The 26,367-nt window shown below is 41.6% G+C and overlaps 1 protein-coding gene across 4 annotated transcripts in view; it reads right to left on the bottom strand.

Annotated features, from left to right (window-relative positions):
* The window catches only part of ITPR2 (inositol 1,4,5-trisphosphate receptor type 2), a 360,382-nt gene that overhangs the window by 36,122 nt on the left and 297,893 nt on the right, over window positions 1-26,367 (bottom strand). For all 4 annotated transcript variants that reach the window (XM_043538510.1, XM_037915324.2, XM_037915321.2 and 1 more), the window contains exons 46-51: window positions 14,627-14,734; window positions 12,306-12,498; window positions 9,146-9,271; window positions 5,841-6,016; window positions 3,471-3,635; window positions 359-554 (exon numbers count right to left, since the gene is read on the bottom strand). In XM_043538510.1, the coding sequence (XP_043394445.1) occupies window positions 359-554; window positions 3,471-3,635; window positions 5,841-6,016; window positions 9,146-9,271; window positions 12,306-12,498; window positions 14,627-14,734 (964 nt within the window). The remainder of the gene's footprint in view (window positions 1-358; window positions 555-3,470; window positions 3,636-5,840; window positions 6,017-9,145; window positions 9,272-12,305; window positions 12,499-14,626; window positions 14,735-26,367) is intronic.

The following is a 26,367-nucleotide window of genomic DNA, read 5'->3' as shown; positions in this document are numbered from 1 at the left end:
ATAGTGCAACATGCATAAAACAATACATTCTGTGTACAAGATGTATTAAAAAGCTATATTTAACTTACTATGACTTACTCTTCTCAAACAATAGTGAAGAGTGTAATGTTTCTTAAATTCCAACATGAATTGGAATGGGAAAAAAGTAAACGAATTAACTTGTGAGATATTTTAGTAATATTTCAATAGATAAGCCTATGTCTGAAACAAACCTATGCAGAATAATTTTACCTACTAGAGTTAACCTATTAACAAGTCAATGGAAAAACCCTCAGATTGACTTTAAAGGGAGCAGAATTATCCTCATAGAAATGCTAAATTTCAGCAGGATGATGATAATTTGAGGTAAAAGCAATACCTGCAATAGGTGTTCTGTTTTTCAACCGGTCCACCTCCATGATGAAGTCATCTTTCAAGAACAGGAACCCAACGATGGAGAAGAGGTAGACCAGGATGAGAGCTAGCACTGCAGTAAGGATAATGGAGCGGCCATTTCGGGTAACACTTTTGATGACATTGAGCAAAGTCTCCTCTCTGTACACCAAATCGAACAGCTAGAAAAAATATAATACAGGAAAATCCAAATAAAGGTGACAATATACAGATGCTAGTTGGGAACACCTCCTCAACTCAGGAAATACACCTATGCCAAATCCTGACCTCAGAAACATGCACATACAATTCCCACTGATATCTGTGGGCAGAGGGCCGAATTTGGCATGATAAACTTTATTAACACATATTACTGTGCAACCAACTTAAGAGGAATACTATAGATCAGATATGGGCTGATCCATACTTCGGTAACATTCAGAATCGGGATCCAAACTTAGTAGTTTTCCCCCAGAAGTATAATGGGCTAGACCAAAATACCAATGTTCCCACGGCATGCAGAAGAGTCCAGATCTAGATTTAAAATTTTGCATTTTGGGCCCATCTACTATATACACACACATAGTTAACCCCTCGATTCTGCAAACATGCACGTGAATAACCTACAGTCCATTGAGCTGATGGGCTATTTTGGTATTTAAAGTTACACGTGTCAGCAGGCTGTATTTTGTTATGAAAAAGTAAAATTAATTTTACTGTTTCGTATAACCCTCGTAAAATTCGTATTATTTGTGTAGCATCACCTGTGTTGCTAGGATTTAACTTTAAGGGGAGTATACATAAAGGTAACTTTTTCAATGTCAAGTTCCTAAACATAACAATAACGATGAATCCCTTTCAAGAAACTATAGCTTTTTTCTTTTATAATTCTGGTTTGTATTAGTGTTCTAAAATTCTTTGGGTCTTATCTTCAATATATGTATTTCAACTCCAAAATACACAGATTACAGCTATGAGATGACACAGAATGATTTATCAGAATTATCCATAGTAGAAGGTATTAGTCATAATTCATGAGATCGGAAATCCACACCCTTGTGAGAGGATTAACAACAGAGAAAAAAATTAGGAACAAAAATAAGTTTTGAGTATTTCCACTACCAAGTGAATATGTGTAAGTAACTAGGGAATGTTTACAATTATACCATGAATGAATCATGGACATTTGCCATTCAAAAAACAGCAAAAACTTAGTCATATCAGTATTTCTTAAACTTTTTCACAGTGAAGTCTCTATCTTAGGACTGAGATCCTTCCATGGACAACCTCCCCTCCCGATAGACCGTTCTTGATTCCACACCACCTCAGTGGCAGCTACTGTAATCCATATTATAACATTATTATAACATAGTGACCGTAGGACAATATAAAATTCTTTTAATGCCTTGTGTATAGGTGGTCAGTTACAGTCTCTATTTTGTCTCCCTGCTGTTAGTGTAAAATCCTACATCCAGGGAGAATAAACAATTAAAACAGAACGCCCTTTCATGTCTTGTAAGCCCCCTCTGCTCTAAATCAATACAGGTCACTTGGAACATTGATTGTATCATCTGGTGTGTTTGCTATGCTTATAATTTTGGTGTTACCTAAAAGTTTGATCACAGTTGAATTTATACCAAATAAAGACCCTGTAAGACAGATTTTCATAAATAGACTTTACTGCCTGTTTTATGCCCCCCAAATGCAAAGCTTACATTTCACACTTCTTTTGGTTTAAAAAAAAATCTCCAATATTAAAACTAACTGCTAGTTTGGTGAATCTGTCTCTTAGTTACACAGTGTTTAGTGGTCTCTTACACTGAGAATGTGAGTACTCACCAGCATGAATGAGTTACAGGTGGGATGGGTGAGGACTTTCAATGGGACATATACTCTTTAGTCACTTGGGTACTTTTAAAAACCCCACCCTATATAACAAATAGTAGAGTCTTCAGGAATACATTTTTAAAGCCAGGCCTTATATATCGTTTCAGGAACAAGTCACATTAATTTTAAAGGGGACCAGCAGCTAAAACACTAGGTAAAATCCTGGCCCTAATGAAGTCCATAGATGTTTTGCAATTGACTTACTGGAGCCAAGATTTAATCCAGAGAGTCTGTACCACATCTTGAAAATTTACACCACTGAGCCTACTTACGTCCTCACATATTAACACAACTCCTGTTAACCTTAGTGACAACAGGACGGATATATGTAAGCACAGAACTAGATTTTGAAAGTTTGATTTCAGTAGGGGTTTTACTAGAGCAAGAACTGAAGCCCTTTAGTGTTGAAAGCAGGATCTATATGAAACTCTGCAACTACTGGACAGACTCGATTGTTCAGAAAACTGAATATAATGAAAGGTGAAAGCCATTGAACTGTACAGGGGTTTATGAAATCTGTCCAAAAGGTTTACACACCACAGAATAAAATGAAAGTGATTAAAAACTACTTAAGAGCATCAAAAAGGGCTTTTTTAAATGCTCTTCGATTTGAAGAGTTGAGTTTCAAGATCATATTTTGTATGGAGTTACTTTCAGTACACCTGTATTGTATCATGAAAGGAATTCTACCTGTGTCAGTAGAATTGAAGAAAATATATTTAAAATGTCTTCAGGCTACCTGTCAGAAGCATCCCATACCAACTGCAAAACAGTCCCATCAATTTATTAAAATAATTCATTACATTTATTACCTACTGACTAAGGACAAACTGAGAATGAGAGCCCATTGTGCTAGGCACTGTACAAATAAAGAGTAGTAGACAGTTCCTGTCCTGAAAAATTTACAGTCTAACTAGACAAGACAGAGGGTAGTGGAAAGGATACAGCATACAAACGTAGAATTGGGGAGGGATGGGGGCAAAGAGAAGGCTGTTTGATGATTTTCTGAAATGAAATGTGTAGACAGACCTCTGTAACACAGGCAATAAGTCCTAACAAAAACAGTAGCTTCTAATGGGCAGCCACATAACGGTATGCTAAAAATACCCATGATTTGGCATGATTGTCAGGAAGAAATCAAAGACAGCTGCACGGGTAATGGTATTTTCTATTTTTGCAAGGTCTCCCGCTCCCCGGCGGCACATACTCACCAGGAAACTATAGAAGAATTCATGGACACAGAGGCCCAGCATGCAGACCAGCACGTACGCTACATGGTAGAGAAAGGCCACGTCCATAACGACGGCTCTGTAGCCTCGAGTGAATGTGCCACGGTTTCCAACAAAGCTCACCAGAAATACTATTTTGTTACAAAGCTGGGGGGAGATTACAAGACTAGGTTTACTACATCAGAACAATATTAGCATCATCTGTTCATATGGTGATAGCGTCTCAGAGCCCCAGTCATGGACCAGGAAGCCAAGTGTACAAAGAGATTAAAAGGACGTTCTCTGCTCCCAAAGAGCTCACAGTCAAAGCATAAGACAAGAGACAACAGGTGCAGATGGCCAGACTTAACTAGCTGTTTGCAGAGCTGTTTTGCACAAAAGCCCTTTCAAAACCCTTGTCTTGCCCTTCCACTTTATTCTAAATATGCACATGGATACTACGTAATGTCACACAAGGCACGCACAACGCATTAAACATTATTACTCTGCAGCAGCCACCATTTGCAGTTTTTTCACATTGACTGGGCACCTCGATAGTGTTACTAAAGCTGTTCTCTATATTTAATATATAGAATACTTAAGCGGTGCTGCAAAATCAGAGTTAACACTCTTTAGGTGCAAAAACCGGTGAACTGTCATTCACATTTTATTTTATATATATATATAGCTCTGTGTCAGACATGTGTAGCATACACATGCTTACACATTAGGTAAGAAAACAAAGCCATGCAATGGAGATTACTTCCGATATAGATTAAGTGACTTTATTTTGGTAGCCTCAAGCCTGGTCCTGTCCCATGAAAGTAAATAGCAAATCTCCTTTGATTTCAATGGGTGCAAGATTAGGTCCCTATAGTGTACATTCAAATAAGAAATACTGCATCTTAGCACTGCATACAATGCCAATAGTTTTAGACAGCGTGGGCCAGAACTGGATCTCAGTTATAAAGTGTGTATCAGGAATAACTCCATTAAAGTCAATGGAGTTGTTCCAGATTTAAGAAAGCAGAGCTGAGATCAGAATGGGATCTGCTGTTTACTATGGAATTCTTGGTTCTGCTCTTTCCTCTCCAAAATTTGTTTTGCATATACAGCCATAGGTGCCAACTCCGTGGGTGCTCAGCAACCAACAGTGGGTCCTGCCAATCAGTTCCTCCCTTCCCCGCCTGCTGAGGATCAGCTGTTCAGCGGCGGACAGGAGGCTCTAGGGGGAAAGGGAAGGAGCGGGGGCAGGAAGAGGTGGAGCGAGGGCGGGGTGCACTCTGGGGCTGGAAGAGGTGGGGCAGGGGTGGGACCTAGTGGGAGGGGTTGAGTGGGGGCAGGGCCTGGGGCACAGTGTGGGGGTGGAGCACCCCCTAGGGAATCAGAAAGTCGGTGCCTCTGTATACAGCAATATTCCTTTTAAAACTTCTCAGTTATCTTTGTAGCTAAATGTTATGTCAGTATTTGCTCAATTTCTTAGGTATTCCTTTTACTAATTACAGGGAAGTTAGGGTTTAATGCAAATACCACAATAACACTATCTACTTGAAAAGGCCAAATTGAAAAGTTTTTAAAGACAACCACTGTATGCATCTTGGCATTGTCCCTTGAAAGTTAAACAGAATCAGGACTTGGGAAATGTTTTGATTCCAATGAAATACTGAATTTTTAATAGCATTCCTGCCTTTTCTTTTAGTTCCCTGGCTCATCTTAAGAAGCTGATTATGCCTCTAACAACTTGCCCTTTTTGGGCTTTGTACTTTCAATACCTGTCTGATTGAACAGTATATATATGAAGTATATCTATACAATGATCAGTTCCCTGGGGTCACGGCAAAATGTACATCGTTACTACGTGATCTATTTCTATGTCATTAGTAGGTTGCTAGGGTTTCTTTCATGCCATAAAACATTAAAACACAATTAGAGAATGAAATCTTTGCAAAGAATTTGGAACTGAACCAGCGCTACAGTATGTAGAAATGCCACCAGGAAATGAACAATAGGACTGTAATCCACGTTCAGTGGCTGCGGGACTGTCTCTCTTATTTTTTGCAACTCTATTTTTAGTTAGAATACCCTTTAAAAAAATGATTCAATCAAACTTCTGAACCAGCACGTTAGAGCTACAGGGCCAGCTTGCAGCTACCCAATCTCATCCCAGCTCTGATATAACATAAAGCTGCTGTGATTCAACAGAAACTTATACAGATACTTGTTAGAACGATCATGAACCCAGTCGTGCTAAATGTGTGTGCAAAAGCAGATGTGAAACAGTACACAGATCTCAGACCTTGCTTTTTTAAAGTATGGCCCTTAATACTGCTGCTTCTATGGAAATGGAAATTATGCTAGTTTTAAAGTACTTACATTAGCAGCACCGAGAAGTATCAACGTAGGCCCAAGCCCTATTGTGTATATAGACCTGAGAATTACAGACACTAAAAAGGGTCGGATACCAACAGGCTTGGAGAAGAAAAACAGCATAGCTGTACAGACTGCCAGTGCTATCCAAAGGAGGACTGAAAACAATGGAGAAAGCGTGCCTGGAAAGGGAAGAAAAGGAAATGTTAACCCTTTTGGAAAATCAGTTATGTGTCAAGAAACAAACCCGAGCAAAGCTTGGTTCCTTGGCCAGTTTACCTACCAGAGTGAATGAATCATGCAACATACCTTCTGACCATAACTTCGCATGATCATAGTGGGAAATACTGTTAATGTATTAGGGTTAATTTCACACAGCTAACAATAAGGGTAGGTAATAAAGTCTTCATTAAATCTGTGGATTGCTCGGAAGAGACAACTTGACAGTCTGTTGTAGTGATTTGCCAATCAGTTCCCTTTTGCAAAGCTCATTAGGGCACCTTAGCTCTAGTGTAATCATTGTACCATGAAACAGTATATTCAAATATTTGGACTGCGTCAATGTAGTACACTTATTTTTCACATTATGAAGTGCACAGCCAGTATGGGTGAGGCGAAATGGTGGTGGCTGGGAAATGTGAAGAGGCAGTTAAGATAGGCTCAGCACAGAAACAATGGCAACAGCTCCAGGGCTAAGTAATATCACTGGGATTAGGAAAAAACAGAGACAGCCCCTGGTCTCCAAATTCAGAGTGCATCCAAACTTTCTCCAGACTATAGGGTGTTTATATCCTGGCAATTGGTTCAAGTCCAGCTCTGTAAAATAATTTTGCTACCAACTAGAATGGGAAACTTCTACCAAATCTGGAATATACCTTTAAACTGGACGTGAGGTCTTCCTTAAAAGGTAGGTCCAAAGCCCTCAATATTCCTTTAAAATGTCATTTTCCCCCCTCCTTGGTTCAGGTCAATCAATTTAATTTAACAGGACTTGCACAGTTGAGGCAAGGAGCCGATGTCTGAAGAGCAGTTTCACTTATATCATATGATGCTGGAATAGCAGAAGTAAATTAAAAGAACATTCTTAGGCTGATTAGATCAACCCGAGCACTTCAGACACATGGCTGTGGGCTGATTTACTCAAGGAGAAGGGGAAAAAAACGTGAAATAAACCCTGGCTCTAGAGTTAGTTTTTTTTGGAGGGGGAGGAGGGAGAAAGGAGTCTGTCTGGTGACTATTCCTGCTTCGCCACATCCATGTTTATTGTCAATAAATCTCTAATTACATCTACAATTGCCTGGAATTATGGGATTTAGAAAAGTGAACTGAACTTTCACTGAAACCACTGGATTATTGGGACTGCTTAAACTAATACTAGACATGCCTGCAGTTCAAATTAAGTGTTAATACCTACTGATTGCAGCCCAGAGGATTTTACACATTGTAAAACTCTCAGATTAGGTAAATATGTCTTAGTTTAAATGGTATAATTTGAACTCTCTATTTCTTCTCTGTTATTCTTTATGGTCTGGAACACATACACTTGAAACAAGTTTAGACGTTAGAAAATTGAGAGCAGTGGAGACTAGAATCTTCTCTTTACAGAGCAGCTATATACAGGAGGAATCTCGGCCCTGAAAGCTTCCCTACATAACCCTCTGATGTGCCTGTGCTGTAACCTGCAGAGACCACCTCAGGGGGTTAAAGGGCAGTTCAGTCTCCCTGCCAATCCACTTTAATCCTCTGCCTCTCTGTTGAGTCTGCCAACCAGACCCATCGGTTTGTGCCAATTATGGCAGTGGCGTTTGGGAAGAGCACATGTATCCACTAGACCCTGGACTGATTCCACCCACTCCATTCACATGAGCCATCAGATGGAAGTGACTTTCAGTCACATTACTAATTGGACTGGATGTGAACCAATGACCTAGAGATGAATGGCTCTCTATTCCGTTCCCAATCTCTTGAGTCATGCAGTCCCCTTTGTCCCCATTTAAGCATGTTTAGGCTACAAAAACAAGTCTACAGTAGTCATTTGATGGAATATATTATTCAATATATTTCTTATGAACCAGAGCCAAAAATCACTTTGCTTTTAAATACATTATTGCTTTTTTAATCTAATAAATCTACCATTTGCAAATGATGTGTTATTTTATCCTTATAAGCACAGCAGTCAAAAACTGACAAACGAAACATATTTAAAATAATTTCATTCCATATCATGCCTTCCTAAATGGCCACTGAATATTTCCGTACGTTTTCAAAGAAATGCAGATGATTGACCACATCCAAAACCCTCTGAAATCAATGAAAAAAAAACTTTCCATTCTCTGATGTGTGGCTTATATTCAAGGCTTATATATTAAAACATTCTCTGATGTATGGTAGTGTTGCTTTTTTGTTTCCCAAAGAGTCCAGATTACACATACAAAGACACAAGAGAGGATTAAATAAGACGTTTCATTTCTGCAAAAAATTTGAGGCGAGAACAAAAAAAAGTTTCATGTTTTTCACAAACTTCAGACTGCGTGATTCCTTTGCCAGTATTGCAAATTTCTTTTTATTCTTAATATTCATTTAGTGATTTATATAGCACCCAAATGTCTGCTAGAGATTTTTCGCTGTAATTCTGGTCACCAATACTGTCCTTGTCATAGGACTGATACCAAATACCACACTGGCAGCTGCCCAAACCGACGGCAGCAATTAATACTATGCCTAACAATTCCAGCACATTTTTTCCCATGAGATTCCTACAGTATATAAAAACACACCATAGAATCAACTCATATGATATCGTACAACAAAGTTCAAGAGCAACTAAGTCTATTGAATGGGATTTTCAGCTGTGCCTGTGATTTTGGGTGCCCGATTTGAGACATCTTATCAGAGCCTGATCCGCAGAAAGCGCTGAGCGTCCAGCCTCTGAAATTCACGCCCCGTTAAGGTGGCTCAAATGGCATCCAAAATGACTAGTGAATTCTGAAAATCTTAACTGTTCTGTTTAAAAAGAAAAGGAGTACTTGTGGCACCTTGGCACTTCATCCGATGAAGTGAGCTGTAGCTCACGAAAGCTCATGCTCAAATAAATTGGTTAGTCTCTAAGGTGCCACAAGTACTCCTTTTCTTTTTGCGAATACAGACTAAGACGGCTGTTACTCTGAAACCTGTTCTGTTTAAGTTATTCAAGAGCTTTGCAAGGCAGAAGGAGAGTCATAGGAATTGCTATTTGGTGATGGAATGGCTTGTGTTGCTTTATAACTGAAAATGTTCACTAGTATACGGAAAAAAAAAAAAAGATCACTTACCTTCATCTCCATCATCTCCAAAGGGGTAGAAGAGAGCAACTGCTAAATTGATGAATACAGCCAGGTTGAAGGAAATGCTCCCCCAGAGAGAGATGTGTCTGGAGAACCAGAACAGGGCTGGGTTATCTAGGCAGGAGAGAAAAGCAGCATTGGAGAAATGAAAAGGAGATGCATGAGCTTATGAGCAACGGGTTCATTCAAACAAGAAATGCAGCTTAATGGAGAACAGTAAAGTCAAAAATAAATATTCAGGTTGAATAGTCCTAGTATATTGTATTTACATGGCGCTTTTCCACCCAGAAGGATCCCAGTAATCTATTATAAATTACGAGCCTCCGGGGCTTAGTAACAAGAGTTTTACCTATTTTAAGTTTGGAGGACTGGACCTTTTGTGAAGGAATCGTTTCACTTGACAGCGAAAGGAGAGGGGAAATCTGTGGACAAATGGCTCCCTGTATGCTTCACAAGAGTGGAGGGAAGAGGATGTTTTGGTCAAAGATCCTGGAACACAGACCCTCTGTTACAAAAAATGCAATGGGTTTTTTGTGACCTCACAGAACAGTCAAAGTCTCAGGCTTATGATCTTTTCCAAAAGACCCACTGAAACCACATAAATCACAATTTACCTAAGGGAGAGAGGAAGGCTCAACCCTGCCAATAAGGATCTAGGGCAGGGGTTCTCAAACTGGGGGTCGCAAGGTTCTTACATGGGGGGTCGTGAGCTGTCAGCCTCCACCCCAAACCCTACTTTGCCTTCAGCATTTAGAATGGTGTTAAATATATAAAAAAGCATTTTAATTGATGGGGGGGTCGCACTCAGAGGCGTGTTATGTGGAAAGGGTCACCAGTAAAAAAGTCTGAGAATCACTGAGGAGTCTTAGTATTTTACATGCAGTGCTCACGCTTCTAAGTCCTCCCTCATAACTAAATAGATCTGTTCTATTTTTGTAATAGCACCTAGAGGCCCCTTCTGAAACCAGGGCTCCATTGTGCTAGAGGCTGTACAAACACAGTTAAAGTATGTCTACACTGCAGTTAAACACCTGCTGCTGGCCCATACCAGCAGACTCAGGCTTATGGAGCTTGGGCTAAGGGACTGTTTAACTGCGATGTAGACATTTGGGCTTGGGCTTGAGTCTAAGCTCTAGGACCCCACGAGGTGAGTGTTCGAAAATGTTAATTCCAATTATATCTTAATATATGGTGTTTCAAAATCTCTGAAACCTGTGACATTTAACTATTTGAAGATTACATTTTTCTCAGGAAATTATAAAGACTCCTAGAATGCTCTGAATTTCCTGTATGCATGAAAGATGCACCCTTGACCTTCTTGGACCTTTCTGCCGGCTGTAGGGCTTTACTTGTTATCATACTGTTGGAAATGACTAAGAACATAGTTGACTCCTAGAAACAGACAACTCCCCAAACTGGATCTTTTTGTCTCAGAGTAAGGTCAGCTTTAATTACCCACATTTAGAGTCAGCTCAGACTAAACATTAAGATTCACTTGTGGTAAAATTAGGCTGTTAACTTCTGGGTTTTAAGGATCTGGAGCCTTTGCATGAGGAATCCTCTCATTTCAAGCAATGCAGCATTGTACGATAACATAGCAACTCAGACACTGGGGTAAAGATTAAACAGCACTTGAATGTATATTGCATTTTCAAACAAAATAATAGGGAGGCTTGTTAAGTGTTCCATAGATGAAAGGAAATGTGGGCATTTCTGTTTTGGATTAAAAAAAACCCTAATCTATGCTTGTTTAGCATTACAGAGGTCAGATCCAAGTCTGTGCTCTCTCAGACAGCAGTTGGGGATTTTTGTTTGTTTGTTTGTTGGTGTTTCTTTTAACTGGTATCCCAGTCCTACTTTGTGAGCAGAATTATTTTGAAATAGAAACTACACCCTGGGAATTAAATTCACAAAAACTACAACCCAACAGCATGTTTTCAGTGGTGGTAAAAGCTTCAAGTTAATTCATTCCACTCTAGCTAGCCAAATCCTCCTGCAGTTCTGCCCATATCTGGTATTCTTCACTTCCTTCCTAACTGGTTGTGCAATGTTGCTGTGAACTGTTCAAGAACTGCTGTATTCTACCTCTGAGGCATCTGCATTTTAATGGTGGATGAAGAGATCCTTAGATCTATATCCCACTTCCTTATCACAGGAGTGCTGTGAAGCTTAATTGTGAAAAGGCTGGATTTACCCTGGAAGGTGCACAGGGCTGCCATCTACCACCTCCTGAAATGCTAGAAACAACTTCACTCTTTCGGGAGGTCACATGGCAGCAAATCTTCTGCCTCCCCTGAGAATTCCATCCTGGGGGAGCAGCTCTAAGTTCTGTGTGGGGTTCCTGGGAGAGACCCCCATGGAACCAGCCAGCTGACCCTTTGTGTTCTAGCCATGTCCCTTCTGAAACTAGCACCACCCACTTTCTTGCCTGTGCCAGATGGAGCTGCGCCCTCCAGCGGAATGGGTGTTGTAAACAGTTTGAGTAGGTATGTCCCCTTGGCCACCAAGGATTCACAGACTGGGTTCTGCTGGGAATTAAGCCAGCTGGATTTTTGTAAAGTGCTTTAAAAGATCCTGGGATGCAAAGTACTATTACTAAGAAAACAGATCATTCTCCAGGAATAGTAAATAATGACTCAGTGCAAAGAGGTCTGGTATAAATTGGCACGGCTCCACTAACTTCATGGGAGCCACACTGTTTTACACCAGCAGAGGATCTGGCCCAAGGTGAAAGATGTTTTCAGTGAATTATATTCAAAAGTATAAGTAGACAACTACACATGTTCTTGTTAAACATTAGGGGCCAAAATTCCATCTGGCATAATTGGGTGCAACTAATTTTCAGTGAAGTTACACACATTTAGTCCACGACTCAATTCTGGTCTTGAGAGCCCAGAAGATGATTTCATTAGTCACTTTTCCATATTATTTCTTCTTTGTGTATGTATCTCTCTCTCTCTCCCCCCCCCCCAGGTGGCACATCTCCAGTGACTTACAATCTTGGGTTCGGAAAATGTTTTCTTGTAATATCAAAGGGATTGGAAACAAGTAAAAATGAAAACGGAAAATACTTGGTTGGTGACGTACAGGTTTTAAATACAATTAGACAACCTGAAACTAAATCCTTGAAACTACAGATAGTACTTACTCCTAATTTTCTTCTGCCACTTCATTTCATTGTACAGATCTTCTGTCTGATGGAAAAAGTCATTCACTTTGCTCCCTTGTTCATCTCTCTCAGTTGTATTAAATACACGACTTTTGGATTCTCGAGTGAGGAATTCACAAATATTGGGGACAGGGAAGACTATCTGTTCCATGGTTCTATCATGACGGACAATCTGTAAATACAAATGTATGTGTCTTTCAGGGTCAGAAACTTCTCAATCATGCTGTGATTCCCTTCTGACTCAGAGCTTGCTTTTATTTACAAACTGGTGTTGAACTAATTTTAAAAATTTCAATTACACCAAGACACCACATTAAAAAATACTTACCTAAGTAATTTATACTAAAATTGTCTTTGCCTTCAAAAACCTGCCTTAAAATGAGGTGTGCCTTAAATAAAAAATCTAGATCCAAGTATCCCCAATCTTTGAGGACATTCCAAATCTGAGCCCTGCAAACTGCCCCCATATTTATAATAAGCTAAAGCAAAACTTCATATCCAAACATTCTCAGACTTTAAAGGGCTTAGCATTTGGATGAAGAACTTCATTTTGTAGCTTGAGCCCATGTCTATGAGGTTGTAAATCATGGAAGGGGCTATGTGAAAGGAGCACCTTGTTACTCAGATAGTGCCAGTTTCTATGTGCCTTAGGGTTTTATCTACTTACTTGACAAAACCCAAGATATTGCTACCATTAGCCCTTCAGAACCAACAGAGCTACTTGAGAGTGAGCTGGATTCCATTCCATTAGAACTGTTTGCTGAATCTGACTGTGGAGTTCGTATTACTGGTGAAGCAGCACTAGGCGGAAAACACACCTTGGATCTCAGATCCCAGGTTTTTTGGAGAGCTCACTATCACGGAACCATCATTTGAGTTACAAATTGAACAAATTGGGTATGCTGAGCTGACAGACTATATATCTGGAACTCCACAATTGGCCCAGATCTGGCAAACCCCTCTCTTATTTCAACAGAAGCAATGCTGGGCTCAGAGTCATTTATGTCCTCATTTTCAGGAAGTCCCCAAAGCTGTGGCTGTTTTGCAAAAAGTTGCCTTCTCTCTCCCTTCTGAAATGGTTTGATATTTAAGAGCAATATATTTATGTATCTTCACCTCAAGGATAGCAAAACTAGTGTGTGAGTGTGTCTGGGTATTGGTGCACAATGAATGTAGTACTGTCTATGGGTGAGCTGACCTTTTAGGGGAGTCCTGGGTGACACCTCACCTGTACCTCTCAGTCCCAGGGTCATGTGATGGGGGCCTATGACTAACAACTAGGCCAGCTGGGGGGATATAAGGGCAGCTTAAGTACAGTTAGGAAAGAGAACCAGAGGAGCCGGAGGGTTGAGAGAGCTGCTCCACAGCAAGACACCTGCAGGAGACCCAGGGTGAGAGAGGATCTGTGAAGGGGCTCTCCACAGGCTTGGCTGATGCCTCCTGCCACAAGGGGCAGAGGCCTGAAGAGGAAGAGGCTTTAGGAAATGCCAGGAGCAGGAACTGGGTTTGGGAAGGAGCTAGTGAGCCCAGCAGGAGCTGACAGAACTTTGAAGAGCTGGGGAATGACTGGCTTTCACTTAAAATGACACTGAACTGTGATTTTCTTTTAATAAACCAGACCCCAAGAAGGATGTGGTTTGACACGAGAGTCTACGTGCAATTACTCACCCTTAATCAACTAGATTTGCATCAGTCATAGTTTCCAAATGACAGCCCTGCACACCTCGCAGGCACATCCCCTTAAAGCTGCCACCCTTGAACTCTACACCTTCTACTACCGCCAAAGTCAAGAAATGTTTTTCTGTCCAACAGGTGAATGCTGTTTACAATATGGAAAGGAGCTGATGAACCAGACCCACCTCATCCTGTTAGGCAAAAACTGCACTGAATCTTCAAGCCACTTCAAAAACTTTGTACTACAGCCAAAGTTCTCATTTGATCCATAAACCTCCTTGACTTGAAAAGCAGGGTTTATATGACTGATGTGCTACACAGAACTATTCCTGTCTCCAAGACACTACTGCTATCCCCAGTCATTATTTCCATAACAAGAAATGTCCCGTATCCCACAGGGGAGCAACAGTAGGACAATTGTTTGAAATATACCAAGCCAATTTTAAAGAACATCCAGGCCTTTTTTCCCTTCCCCAGTATGATATTATTCAGCTTTTTCCCTTTCAAAGTAAGCTACACTATTTAAATATGTTTTGTTCTTCAGGAGAAATCTAAAGGAGAAGCTCCATAGGAAGTAAACTGGCCTCAGACCACAATAGCTTCCCTTTTGGTGAGCAATTTTTTACCTCAATCTGTGCTGTGTGATTGGCATAGTACTTCAAGGCTTCATCTCCTTCTTCTGGATCAGACCCTGGCTTCAGCATCTGCTGCAATGTTTTATTGTGGCGAGCCAACTAGAAAAAAGAAGACCATTTGATTTATTTCCTGTTCTCTGGTTTACCATCTCCACTTACACGCCCCCTCCAAACATGCCCCAATGGGCCTCTTTCTGTAAATAATAACCCAAAATGCCATTTGCTGATAACCATATAAATAATTTGGTGTTCAAAAGCCAGTTTAAATAAGCAAGTCTTCAGCTAAATTTTATGAATGCTGACTCTGCCAGCAGTCCATGTCTTTTTGGAGGGTTTTTCAGAGACACCAAAAGGTTAGAACAGCAGCACTGCCCAGTTAAGTTCAGATATAAAATCTGCATACCTTTGACAGTGCTGCTTTTCCAAATTAGGTAATTACATTCGAAACTTCCCCCATGATTTCAAATGGATAAGTTATTCTTCAATATGCTGTTGTACGATGTTGCTGGTCCTGTTAAATAACAGATGTTTTCCTACCCCAGAGGCAGCTGCACCTCCGTGTTGGGCAAAATGACGCATATATTGTATAGATTCAAAAAAGTACTTTAGGTCTTGTCAGATGTTTAAAGGCGGGGTGGCCAACCTGAGCTTGAGAAGGAGCCAGAATTTACCAATGTACATTGCCAAAGAGTCACAGTAATACGTCAGCAGCCCCCCATCAGCTCCCCCCCACCCCGCTCCCAGCGCCTCCTGCCCACTGGCAGCCCCGCCAATCAGTGCCTCCCCCTCCCCTCCCCAAACCTCCCAATCAGCTGTTTCGTGTGGTGCAGGAGGCTTTGGGGGTGGGGAGAAGGGGAGAAACAAGGGCACTGCAGGCTCAGGGGAGGGGACGGGAAGGGGTGGAGTGGGGGCAGGGCCTGTGGCAGAGCCAGGGGTTGAGCAGTGAGCGCCCCCCGGCACATTGGAAAGTTGGCGGCTGTAGCTCCAGCCCCGGAGTCGGTGCCTATACAAGGAGCCGCATATTAACTTCTCAAGAGCCGCATGTGGCTCCAGAGCCACAGGTTGGCCACCCCTGTTTAAAGGTCTTCTTAAATGTAAACGGTCTGTTATTATTGAGAGACAACAGTAAATGTATTATCACTTCATGAGTCTGTGCCCTGGGCTACACTACAGGATTAAGTTGCATTTAGCCGCATTAGGTCGATTTTATAAAGCAATACGTCTACACAAGCAACCCTGTTCCGTTGACCTAAAGGGCTCTTAAAATCGACTTCTGTACTCCTCTTAAAATCGACTTCTGCAGGGAGTAGCACTAAAATCAACCTTGCTGGGTCAAATTTGGGGTAGTGCGGATGCAAATCGACATTATTAGCCACTGGGAGCTATCCCGGAGTGCTCCAATGTGACCTCTCTGGACAGCGGTTTCAACTCCGATGCACTAGCCAGGTACACAGGAAAAGCCCTGGGAACTTTTGAATTTCATTTCCTGTTTGGTCAGCATGGTAAGCTCAGCAGAACAGGTGACCATGCAGTCCCCCCAGAATCGCAAACGAGCTCCAGCATGGAGTGAATGGGAAACACTGGATATGATTGCTGTATGGGGAGAAGAATTTGTGCCGGCAGAACTCCAATCAAAAAGAAGAAATGCTGATATATATGCCAAAATCACACAGGGCATGGTGGACAGAGGCTACACCAGGGACACACAGCAGTGCTGCGTGAAAGTCAAGGAGCTCAGGCAAGCCTAACAAAAGACAAAGGAGGCAAACGGTCGCTCTGGGTCAGAGCCCCATACATGCCGCTTCTATGATCAGCTGCATGGCATTCTGGGGGGGCACCCTACCACTACCCCACCACTGTTCGTGGACACCTGCAAGGGGGGAGTCTCACGCAACATGGAGGAGAATTTTGTGGATGAGGAAGAGGAGGAGGAAGAGGAGAATGTGCAGCACGCAAGCGGTGAAGCTGTTCTCCCCGGCAGCCAGGATCTTTTCATCACCCTGAGCCAATACCCTCCCAAGGCGGGATCCCCGACCCTGAAGGCAGAGAAGGCACCTCTGGTGAGTGCACATTTGTAACTACAGTACAGGGTTTAAAAGCAATAGTGTTTAATGTTTGATTTGCCCTGAAGACTTGGAATGCATTCACGGCCAGTACAGCTACTGGAAAAGTCTGTTAATGTGTCTGAGGATGGAGCGGGAATCCTCCAGGGACATCTCCATGAAGCGCTCCTGGAGGTACTCTGAAAACCTCTGCAGAAGATTTCTGGGGAGGGCTGCCTTATTTCGTCCTCCACGGTAGGACACTTGACCACGCCAAGCCAGTAGCAAGTAGTCTGGAATCATTGCAGCACAAAGCATGGCAGCGAATGGTCCTGGGTTTTGGTCACATTCAAGCAACATTCGGTTTGTATCTCTGTGTTAGCCTCAGGAGAGTGATATCATTCATTGAAATAGGGGAATTTTTGTAAGGGAACAGTAAAAGGACCCCGTTCGTGCTGGGCTGTTTGCGCTTGGCTAAAAGGGATCATCCCATAGCCACACGGTGGGGGGAGCAGCGAAGGGATCATCCCAAATAGCCACGCGGAGGGGTGAGGGGAGTTGTGTGCTGCACATACACCCAAAAAAAGCAGCCCCTCCTTTTAAATGGCAAACCCAACCAGCATAGCTTGCTATGGGAAAGGAGCATGTTACAGTTTGAAAACATTCCCACATGTTACGAAGGTGTGAGAAGCCAAACCCACGTACCCTTTGGCTTACCATGGCTGCCTGGAAACCGAATTCTGTTGCCCAGCCGTGTGTGCTGTGTCACCATAGTGGCAGGCGCTCAATATAAAAGGCAAAATGCGACCTTGTACCTAAAGCACATGTGCTGTCTGCTGTGAATTGCTTGATTCACTGTGAAAGAGTCACCCTTTTGTTCTCAGAAATGTATCACCTTAAATTTTACTCTCCCTTTTTATCCCCCTGCAGGTAAAAATGTTTCTATGCTCCCCCTATCATCTCCGTCCCTGAGGTTATCGCAGATTAGAAGGCGAAAAAAACGCACTCGTGATGACATGTTTTCCGAGGTCATGCTGTCCTCCCGCACTGATAGGGCACAGCTGAATGCATGGAGGCATTCAGTGAGCGTGATAAGAAGAGGCAGGATGCAATGCTGAGGCTAACTGGGGAGCAAACGGACAGGCTCAGGCGTCTGGTGGAGCGGCAGGAAAGCCAACAAGAGCACAGACCGCTGCTGCATCCACTGTACAACCGCCTGCCCTCCTCCCCAAATTCCATATCCTCCTCACCCAGACGCCAAAGCGGGGGGGAGAAGAAGAGGCTCTGGGCACCCAGCCACTCCACTCCAGAGGATGGCCCAAGCAACAGAAGGCTGTCATTCAAACAGTAGTGTGGTTACAATAAGCAATGTGCCCTTGTCCTTCCCTCCTCCCCTACCCCATCAGTTATCTCCCCCCCTTTTTTTTAATTAATAAAGAAAGAACGCATGGTTTCAAAACAATAGTGACTTTATTTCCTTTGTCAGCTCTGATCGTAGGGGGGAGGGTGGTTGGCTTACAGGGAATTAAAATCAACAAAGGGGGCAGGTTTGCATCAAGGAGAAACACACACAACTGTCACACCGTAGCCTGGCCAGTCATGAAACTCATTGCTAGGCTATTTGGATATTTGCAAACCTCATCCCTCCATTTTTTAATCTAATAAAAACTCCTGTGTATGCAATTTTTCCAGTACATTGAGATTGCCAAGAACCAGTGGACAAATTGAATTTATTCTTAATCTGTGAACGTCCTTACAAAGTAAAAATGACAAATATTAAATGATGCATCAGAAAATAAGAGAATGCAACAAAAAAAACCCCCAACGAAAACCCAACCAGAAAAAAGTATTTCCTATCACTTTGTAGTTGCATTAAATGCTGTTCTGCCCCTAAGCTGGAGCTTTGGAATTTCTACACTGGATCAGCTCACTGGTCCATCTAGTCCAGCACCCTGTCTCTGAAAACAGTCAGAAGCAGATATTTCAGAGGAAGATGCAAGAAACCACACAGTAGACCATTATGGAGTAACCTGCCAATAGGGAAAATTTCTTCCTCATCCTTCAATCAGTGGTTGTTTTATGACATGAGGCAGGAGGGTTTAGATCCCTTACATATTTTTTATCCTAATTCAACTGGGGATATTCTCATTACTCATAGTTTTTTCATAGATTTTAAGGCCAGAAGGGACCATTGTGATAATGTAGACTGACCTGCATAACGGGCCATAAAACTTCAACCAGTAATTTCTAGAGCAAGCCCATATTTACTGTTTGAGCTATAGCATATCTTTTAGAAAGCTATTCAGTCTTGATTTAAAGACTTCAAGTAAAGGAGAATCCACCATACTCCCAAATAAGTTTCAAACCTTCCTATGCACAATAAGATCTGGCCTCAATGATATATTGTGGAAATGAGCTCCCCAGTCTATTTAAGCATTGTTTTTTTTAAAAAAACTCCTTTAATCCTTTGCCTTTCAGTTTCATGTTCCCTGGTTCCTTTATTATGAGAGGGCAAGTAGGAGATCCCCATTCACCTTCTCTACACCATTTATCATGCTGTATATATCAGTATCTTGTCCTCTCGTCTCCTTTTCAAATAAAAAGAAAAAAAAATCACTCTCTCCTCATAAAAAAGTGTCTCTGTGATTACATAATTTTTTATTTCCCATCTCCAACTGCCCTCTATTTTGGCTGTATCTTTTCTTTGAGACAGAATGAACACAACTGAAGAGAAAACTGCTTTGGGTGATGAATTATTACCAATAGAAGCAAACGTAAACCAATTTTCATCTTGCTATAATACAGAAAAACTTTGCTACTATATTGACCATTTTCCTCTACTGTTACCCATTAAGAATTTCTTCTCGATAATAGAAAAAAAGTTGGAAATTGGTTTACAATTTCTTATGACTGGAAGTCCAAATCTTGAAAATGATGTTGCCTTGCAGCAAGATGTTACTACTAACCATCTACAAATTCACAAACGTCCACCAACATAATGAAAAGCTTCATTTCTAAATGTATTCGAACTTGCACTGCCCACCGGATAGGAAATGTCTCATACCAACCATGTGAACTTTCAGAATATAGCACTTTCCTTTTATTATAGTTGTGCTTTTAACTTTTCACATTTTACTGTAAACATATCCCATGATATGTATCAATAACTGAAGCTCAGATTAATCATAGAATCATTTGCTCTATCCCATTTCTTCTGCACTGTGACAGGATTGATTGTTTTATACCCAATCATCCATTTATAGATTAATATAAAGGGTAGCCGAGTGATGGCAATGAGTCAGTGTGTCAAGTGAGCAGAAATATTGGGTACAATAAATATATTAGCAAAAAGAAAAGGAGTACTAGTGGCACCTTAGAGACTAACCAATTTATCTCAGCATAAGCTTTCGTGAGCTACAGCTCACTTCATCGGATGCATACTGTGGAAAATACAGACGATGTTTTTATACACACACACCATGAAAAAATGGGTGTTTATAACTACAAAAGGTTTTCATGGTGTGTGTGTATAAAAACATCTTCTGTATTTTCCACAGTATGCATCCGATGAAGTGAGCTGTAGCTCACGAAAGCTTATGCTGAGATAAATTGGTTAGTCTCTAAGGTGCCACTAGTACTCCTTTTCTTTTTGCGAATACGGACTAACACGGCTGTTACTCTGAAACCTAAATCATGGAGCATGTCCTCAAGGAATCAATTCTGAAGCACTTAGACGAGAGGAAAGTGATCAGGAACAGTCAGCATGGATTCACCAAGGGAAAGTCATGCCTGACTAATCTAATTGCCTTCTATGATGAGATAACTGGTTCTGTGGATGAAGGGAAAGCAGTAGACGTGTTATTCCTCGACTTTAGCAAAGCTTTTGACACGGTCTCCCACAGTATTCTTGTCAGCAAGTTAAAGAAGTATGGGCTGGATGGATGCACTACAAGGTGGGTAGAAAATTGGCTAGATTGTCGGGGTCAACGGGTAGTGATCAATGGCTCCATGTCTAGTTGGCAGCCGGTATCTAGCAGAGTGCCCCAAGGGTCGGTCCTGGGGCCGGTTTTGTTCAATATCTTCATTAATGATCTTGAGGATTGCACCCTCAGCAAGTTTGCGGATGACACTAAACTGGGAGGAGTGGTAGATACTCTGGAGGGTAGGGATAGGACACAGAGGGACCTAGACAAATTGGAGGATTGGGCCAAAAGAAATCTGATGAGGTTCAACAAGGACAAGTGCAGAGTCCTGCACTGAGAACGGAAGAATCCAATGCATCGCTACAGACTAGGGACAGAATGGTTAGGCAGCAGTTCTGCAGAGAAGGACCTAGGGGTGACAGTGGACGAGAAGCTGGATATGAGTCAACAGTGTGCCCTTGTTGCCAAGAAGGCCAATGGCATTTTGGGGTGTATAAGTAGGGGCATTGCCAGCAGATTGAGGGATGTGATCATTCCCCGCTATTCAACATTGGTGATGCCTCATCTGGAGTACTGTGTCCAGTTTTGGGCCCCACACTGCAAGAAGGATGCGGAAAAATTGGAGAGAGTCCAGCGAAGGGCAGCAAAAATGATTAGGGGACTGGAACACATGACTTATGAGGAGAGGCTGAGGGAACTGGGATTGTTTAGTCTATGGAAGAGAAGAATGAGGAGGGATTTGATAGCTGCTTTTAACTACCTGAAAGGTGGATCCAAAGAGGATGGATCTAGACTATTCTCAGTGATAGCAGATGACAGGACAAGGAGTAATGGTCTCAAGTTGCAGTGGGGGAGGTTTAGGTTGGATATTAGGAAAAACTTTTTCACTAGGAGGGTGGTGAAACACTGGAATGCATTATCTAGGGAGGTGGTGGAATCCCCTTCCTTACAAGTTTTTAAGGTCAGGCTTGACAAAGCCCTGGCTGGGATGATTTAGTTGGGATTGGTCCTGCTCTGGGCAGAGGGTTGGACTAGATGGCTTCCAGAGGTCCCTTCCAACTCTGTTATTCTATGATTCTATGATATTAGCTGATCATTAATGATTTTGAGAGGCGCACTCTCAGAACCAATTGAAAAGCATTGTATAATTCATTATCAGATCATTGTGCATGTGAAGAACACCCAGGTTCTCTGAAAGGCTTGGACTACACTTGGTTTAGAGTGTAAGCATTTTGGGTCAGGGACCATCTTTTTCTTCAGTGTTTGTATAGCGCTGAGCACAATGGAGTCCTGAGCCCTGACTAGAACTTCTAGGCTTTATAACACCACCACTTGGGATTCAGCAGGCAGTGGGCAGGAACCTTACAGCTGCAGGAGTGCAAATCTCAGTAGGATTTACCCCTGATCAAAATGAGGGTAAACTCAACTAGTACAAATGGTGGCTTTTCCGGTTTACTCGTGGGGTTTACACCGGTGCAGCTACACAGCTGTGACTGACTGACTCCTCAATGGGGTACTGACAAGGCCAAAGTTAAAACTGGAGAGAAGCAAACTGATCTGAAGAATAGGTTTGGGATTTCAGAGATGGTCTTAGTGCTGCTAATAAACAACACTCTTGAAAGACGAGGAAGTGTTGAGACAATTTAAGGAGCCTGACAGAGCAGAAGGAAAGTCATTTTAAAATTGTGCACCATGGTTCAATGTAACATGTTCTTAGTCACACTCAATCTCAGTAGCCTTAGGATTTACGACTATATAGCCTTCTGTTGCTTTGTCTAGATTGTAAGCTCTTTTGGGGCAGCAGCTGTATTTTTGTTTTGTCTTTGTACAGTGCCTAGCACAATGCGGTCCTGGCCCATGACTGGGGAGCCTGGGCATTAGAATATATATAATATAATTATAAAATGAACGAACACATGGTACTGGCAACAACCTGCCAAGGTCCACAGTTAAAAGACAGAGACCCAACAGGAGAGAGAGCGAATAAAGGCAAGATAGCACAAGTCTCTTACTTTAGCAAACCATAACATTGTCTATAGCTCTACCTTCATGCCTGTACATTTGTTATGTAAAGAACTTATAGGGCCAGATGTGTAAAGCATTCTATGCCAGCAGCCCCTCACATCTGTCCAGAGCTTTCCACAGGATCAAGGCCATAGTAATAACAGTGATAATATAGTCACAAACTGATAACTTAAACAAAGAGCGTTTGCATGGTATGGAGTGCTGATACAAAGCACTGGAAATATATTTTAGGGGACAGTCCTGCATTGGAACGTAGAGGGAATGGTCTTTTCAATCTCTAACTTCTGTGATTCTATTATACAGCAAACCAGAGTTTCCAAAGAGTGGGGCAGGCCCTCCAAGGTTAGCCAGTAGTGGTGCATGGGCAGACCTCTTGATTTTTTGCAGGGGGTATGAGAGCAGGGATGGGGGGTGCGTAGCAGTTGTAGAAGATGTATGAATTATAATAGTTAGACCTTAGCAAGTTGCATGGAAGGACACACGGGTCAATTTCCTGAAAGGTTATTAGCTTTCAGAACTTTGGAAAAACAGGGCAGTAAAGTGTCAAAACAAAATATGTTTTGTTTTGTATCAAGATATCTTTGAAAAAACATGCAGTTTTTCTAAATAAAAAGTGATTTAAAATCTGGAGAAATTCATACGGTTTATTGAGTTGGGATACTGAATGGTCTTGAAAACAGAAAATGTACATTGAAAAATTGTTAGGAAAATGATATTTCAGAAGTAGTTTTTCACCTTCCATTATCTTCGTAAAACAAACAAATTCCACACACTGTCAAGCATTTTATGTCATCTCCTTGTCCTAATTCATTAACCTTCTGGGTTTGCTTGAGAGCACATCCTTTCTCACAGGCATGTGGGGCCTAATACAGCACCGAGTGAAATCAACTGAAAAATGCCAATTGATTTCACTGGGTTTGGATCAGGTTCTAAAGGAGGTCTGGTGAGGTGGGAGTGGTCATATAAATAGGTGTTAGAAACAACAGGTTGATATAGATGGTGGACATGAGTCTCAATTTATATTACAGTTCCTTTAGCAGTAGCAGTTTAAAGGCGCAAAAGTGAATGTAAATATAATTTATGCTACTTTAAGGCCCCTTTCCACTGCCAGAAGGGTGTAAAGGGGCTTTGGTGTTAATGAGAGTCAAGCCTGGTATCTTACAAAATAACTGGGTAAAATGTCTTTAGTTCTTCTGAGAGAGACAGTTCCCTGGAAATGTGTTGAATAAAAGTTTTGTAGATTTTATCTTATATGTTTTAGTTCCTGGGGAAGAGTGCTTTAAACTCTGGCTTGAGTTCTGAAGGAACTCAAATATGAAATTACAGAACTACTAACTGTGGTATGTAAGCTATCACTTAAATCAGCCTCTGTACCAAGTGACTGGAGGATAGTTAATGTAATGCCAATTTTTTAAAAAAGACTCCAGAGGCAATCCTGGTAATTATAGGCCAGTAAGCCTAACTTCAGTACTAGGCAAAATTGGTTGAAACTATAGTAAAGAACAGAATCATCAGACATATAGATGAATATGATTTGTTGGGAAAGAGTCAACACAGCTTTCATAAACAGAAATCATGCCTCATCAATCTATTCGAATTCTTTGAGAGGGTCAATAAACATGTGGACAAGGGTGATCCAGTAGACATAGTGTACCTGAACTTTCAGAAAGCCTTTGACAAGGTTCCCTCATTAAAACCCCTTAAGCAAAGTAAGCAGTCATGGAATAACTAGAATAGTAATGGAAGATCCTCTCATGGATCAGTAACTGGTTAAAAGACAGGAAAGAAAGAGTAGGAATAAATGGTCAGTTTTCACAGCAGAGAGAGGATAAGATAATAGGATTCCCCAAGGATATGTACGGCGACCAGTGGTATTTAACATATCCATAAATGATCTGGAAACAAAGAAGTGGCTGGAAACAAACTGGCAAAGTTTGCAGACAATACAAAATTGCTCAAAATAGTCAAGTCAAAAGCTGACTGTGAAGAGTTATAAAGGGATCTCACTAAAGTGGGTAACAAGATGGCAGATGTAATTCAATGTTGACAAATGCAAAGTAATGAACATTGGAAAACATACTCCCAACTATACATACAAAATGATGGGGTCTAAATTAGCTGTTATCACTCAAGGAAGAGATCTTGGAGTCATCTACTCAATATGCAGCAGCAGTCAAAAAAGCGAACAATGTGAGGAACCATTAGGAAAGGGATAAGTAATAAGACAGAAAATATCATAATGCCACTATATAAATCTGTGGTATGCCAACACCGTGCAGTTCTGGTTGCCCCATCTCAAAAAGGTATATTAGAATTGGAGAAGGTGCAGAGAAGGGCAACAAAAATAATTAGGAGTATGGAACAGCTTCCATATGAGGAGAGATTAAAAAGATTGGGACTGTTCATTTTAGAAAAGAGGCAACTAAGGGGGGAATATGATAGAGGTTTATAAAATCATGAATGGACTGGAGAGTGAATAAGGAAGTGTTATTTACCTCTTCACATAACTCAAGAACCAGGGGTCAGCCAATTAAATCAATAGGCGTCAGATTTAGCACAAACATAAGGAAGTACACCTTCACACAAGGCACAGTCAACCTGTGGAACTCACTGCCAGGGGAAGCTGTCAGGACCAAAAGTATAATTGGGTTCAAAAAGGAATTAGATAAGCTATTGGCCATGATGGTCAGGGATGCTACCCCATCCCTCTGGATGCCCCTAAACCTCTGACTGCCAGAAGCTGGGACTGGATGACAGGGGATGGATCACTCAATAAATTGCCTTGCTCTGTTCATTCCCTCTGAAGCATCTGGCACCAGACATCGTAGGAAGACAGGATTCTGGGCTGATGCAGTGGCTGTGAAATGGTCTATTGGACCATTGGTCTGATGCAGGCTGGCCATTCTTATGTTCTTAAACCAATATAAACAAAAACAGCTTCTGTATCTAGAAGTGTTTACAATTTAGGATGTATAATGTTTAACATCACTTACTATTAAGAAATTATATAAACTGGAAAAAATTCTCCCTCTCTTTAAATTATTTGTATAACATTTTCATATTTATTCCACAGGTAATCAGACTGTGTTGCCAACCTACATAACGCTAGAATTTCTCCAGGGTGAAAGGGATCAAGTGAGAGCAGCAGAGTAAACTGCATAATCTCAGTTCTGTCCCACCTTGCTACTGCAAAAATGCTCCTGTAGCTGTGAGTAGAAGCAGATAGATCCTTGAAAGCTGCTACTGCTTGTGCACTGCCTCTTAAAGGCGGCGGCTCTAGGGAACAGTCTGCAAGCTATTCCTTTTTTCCCCTGCCCTCTTGAGAACTCAACAGAGCCACCAAGCTGCATAAGATTTGGTACCACAGCATCACCATTGATGGTTCCTCCTGCCAACCCAAGGAACATGTAGCTTTCTGCTGAGAGATAGAATGAGGAAGAAGAGCCACTGGGAAAGTAACCAGAGAGACAAAAAGGACTACAAACCAAAAGAAGAGTGGAAAACAAGGTGAGAAGGAAACAGAAAGAGACATGAGAGAGAAAGTGAGGCACAAGGTGATGGGACATGGGAGCATAGGGGTGCTCATAGGCCAATTCATTGTATATGGGACAGAAAAGACAGAGCCATTAGTGAAGAAAGAAAGAAAAACTGAAAGATCACCTTAAACATAAGTAAGCAGAATTTTTTATTCCAGCTGGCTCTGATAACAGTAATGACAACTTCTCAACTCCCCATGTTCCAA

The sequence above is a fragment of the Chelonia mydas genome, chromosome 1, assembly GCF_015237465.2.
Source record: "Chelonia mydas isolate rCheMyd1 chromosome 1, rCheMyd1.pri.v2, whole genome shotgun sequence".
NCBI lineage: Eukaryota > Metazoa > Chordata > Testudines > Cheloniidae > Chelonia > Chelonia mydas.
The sequence above is the reverse complement of the archived record's forward strand: the minus strand, read 5'-3'. Positions and strand labels throughout refer to the sequence as shown.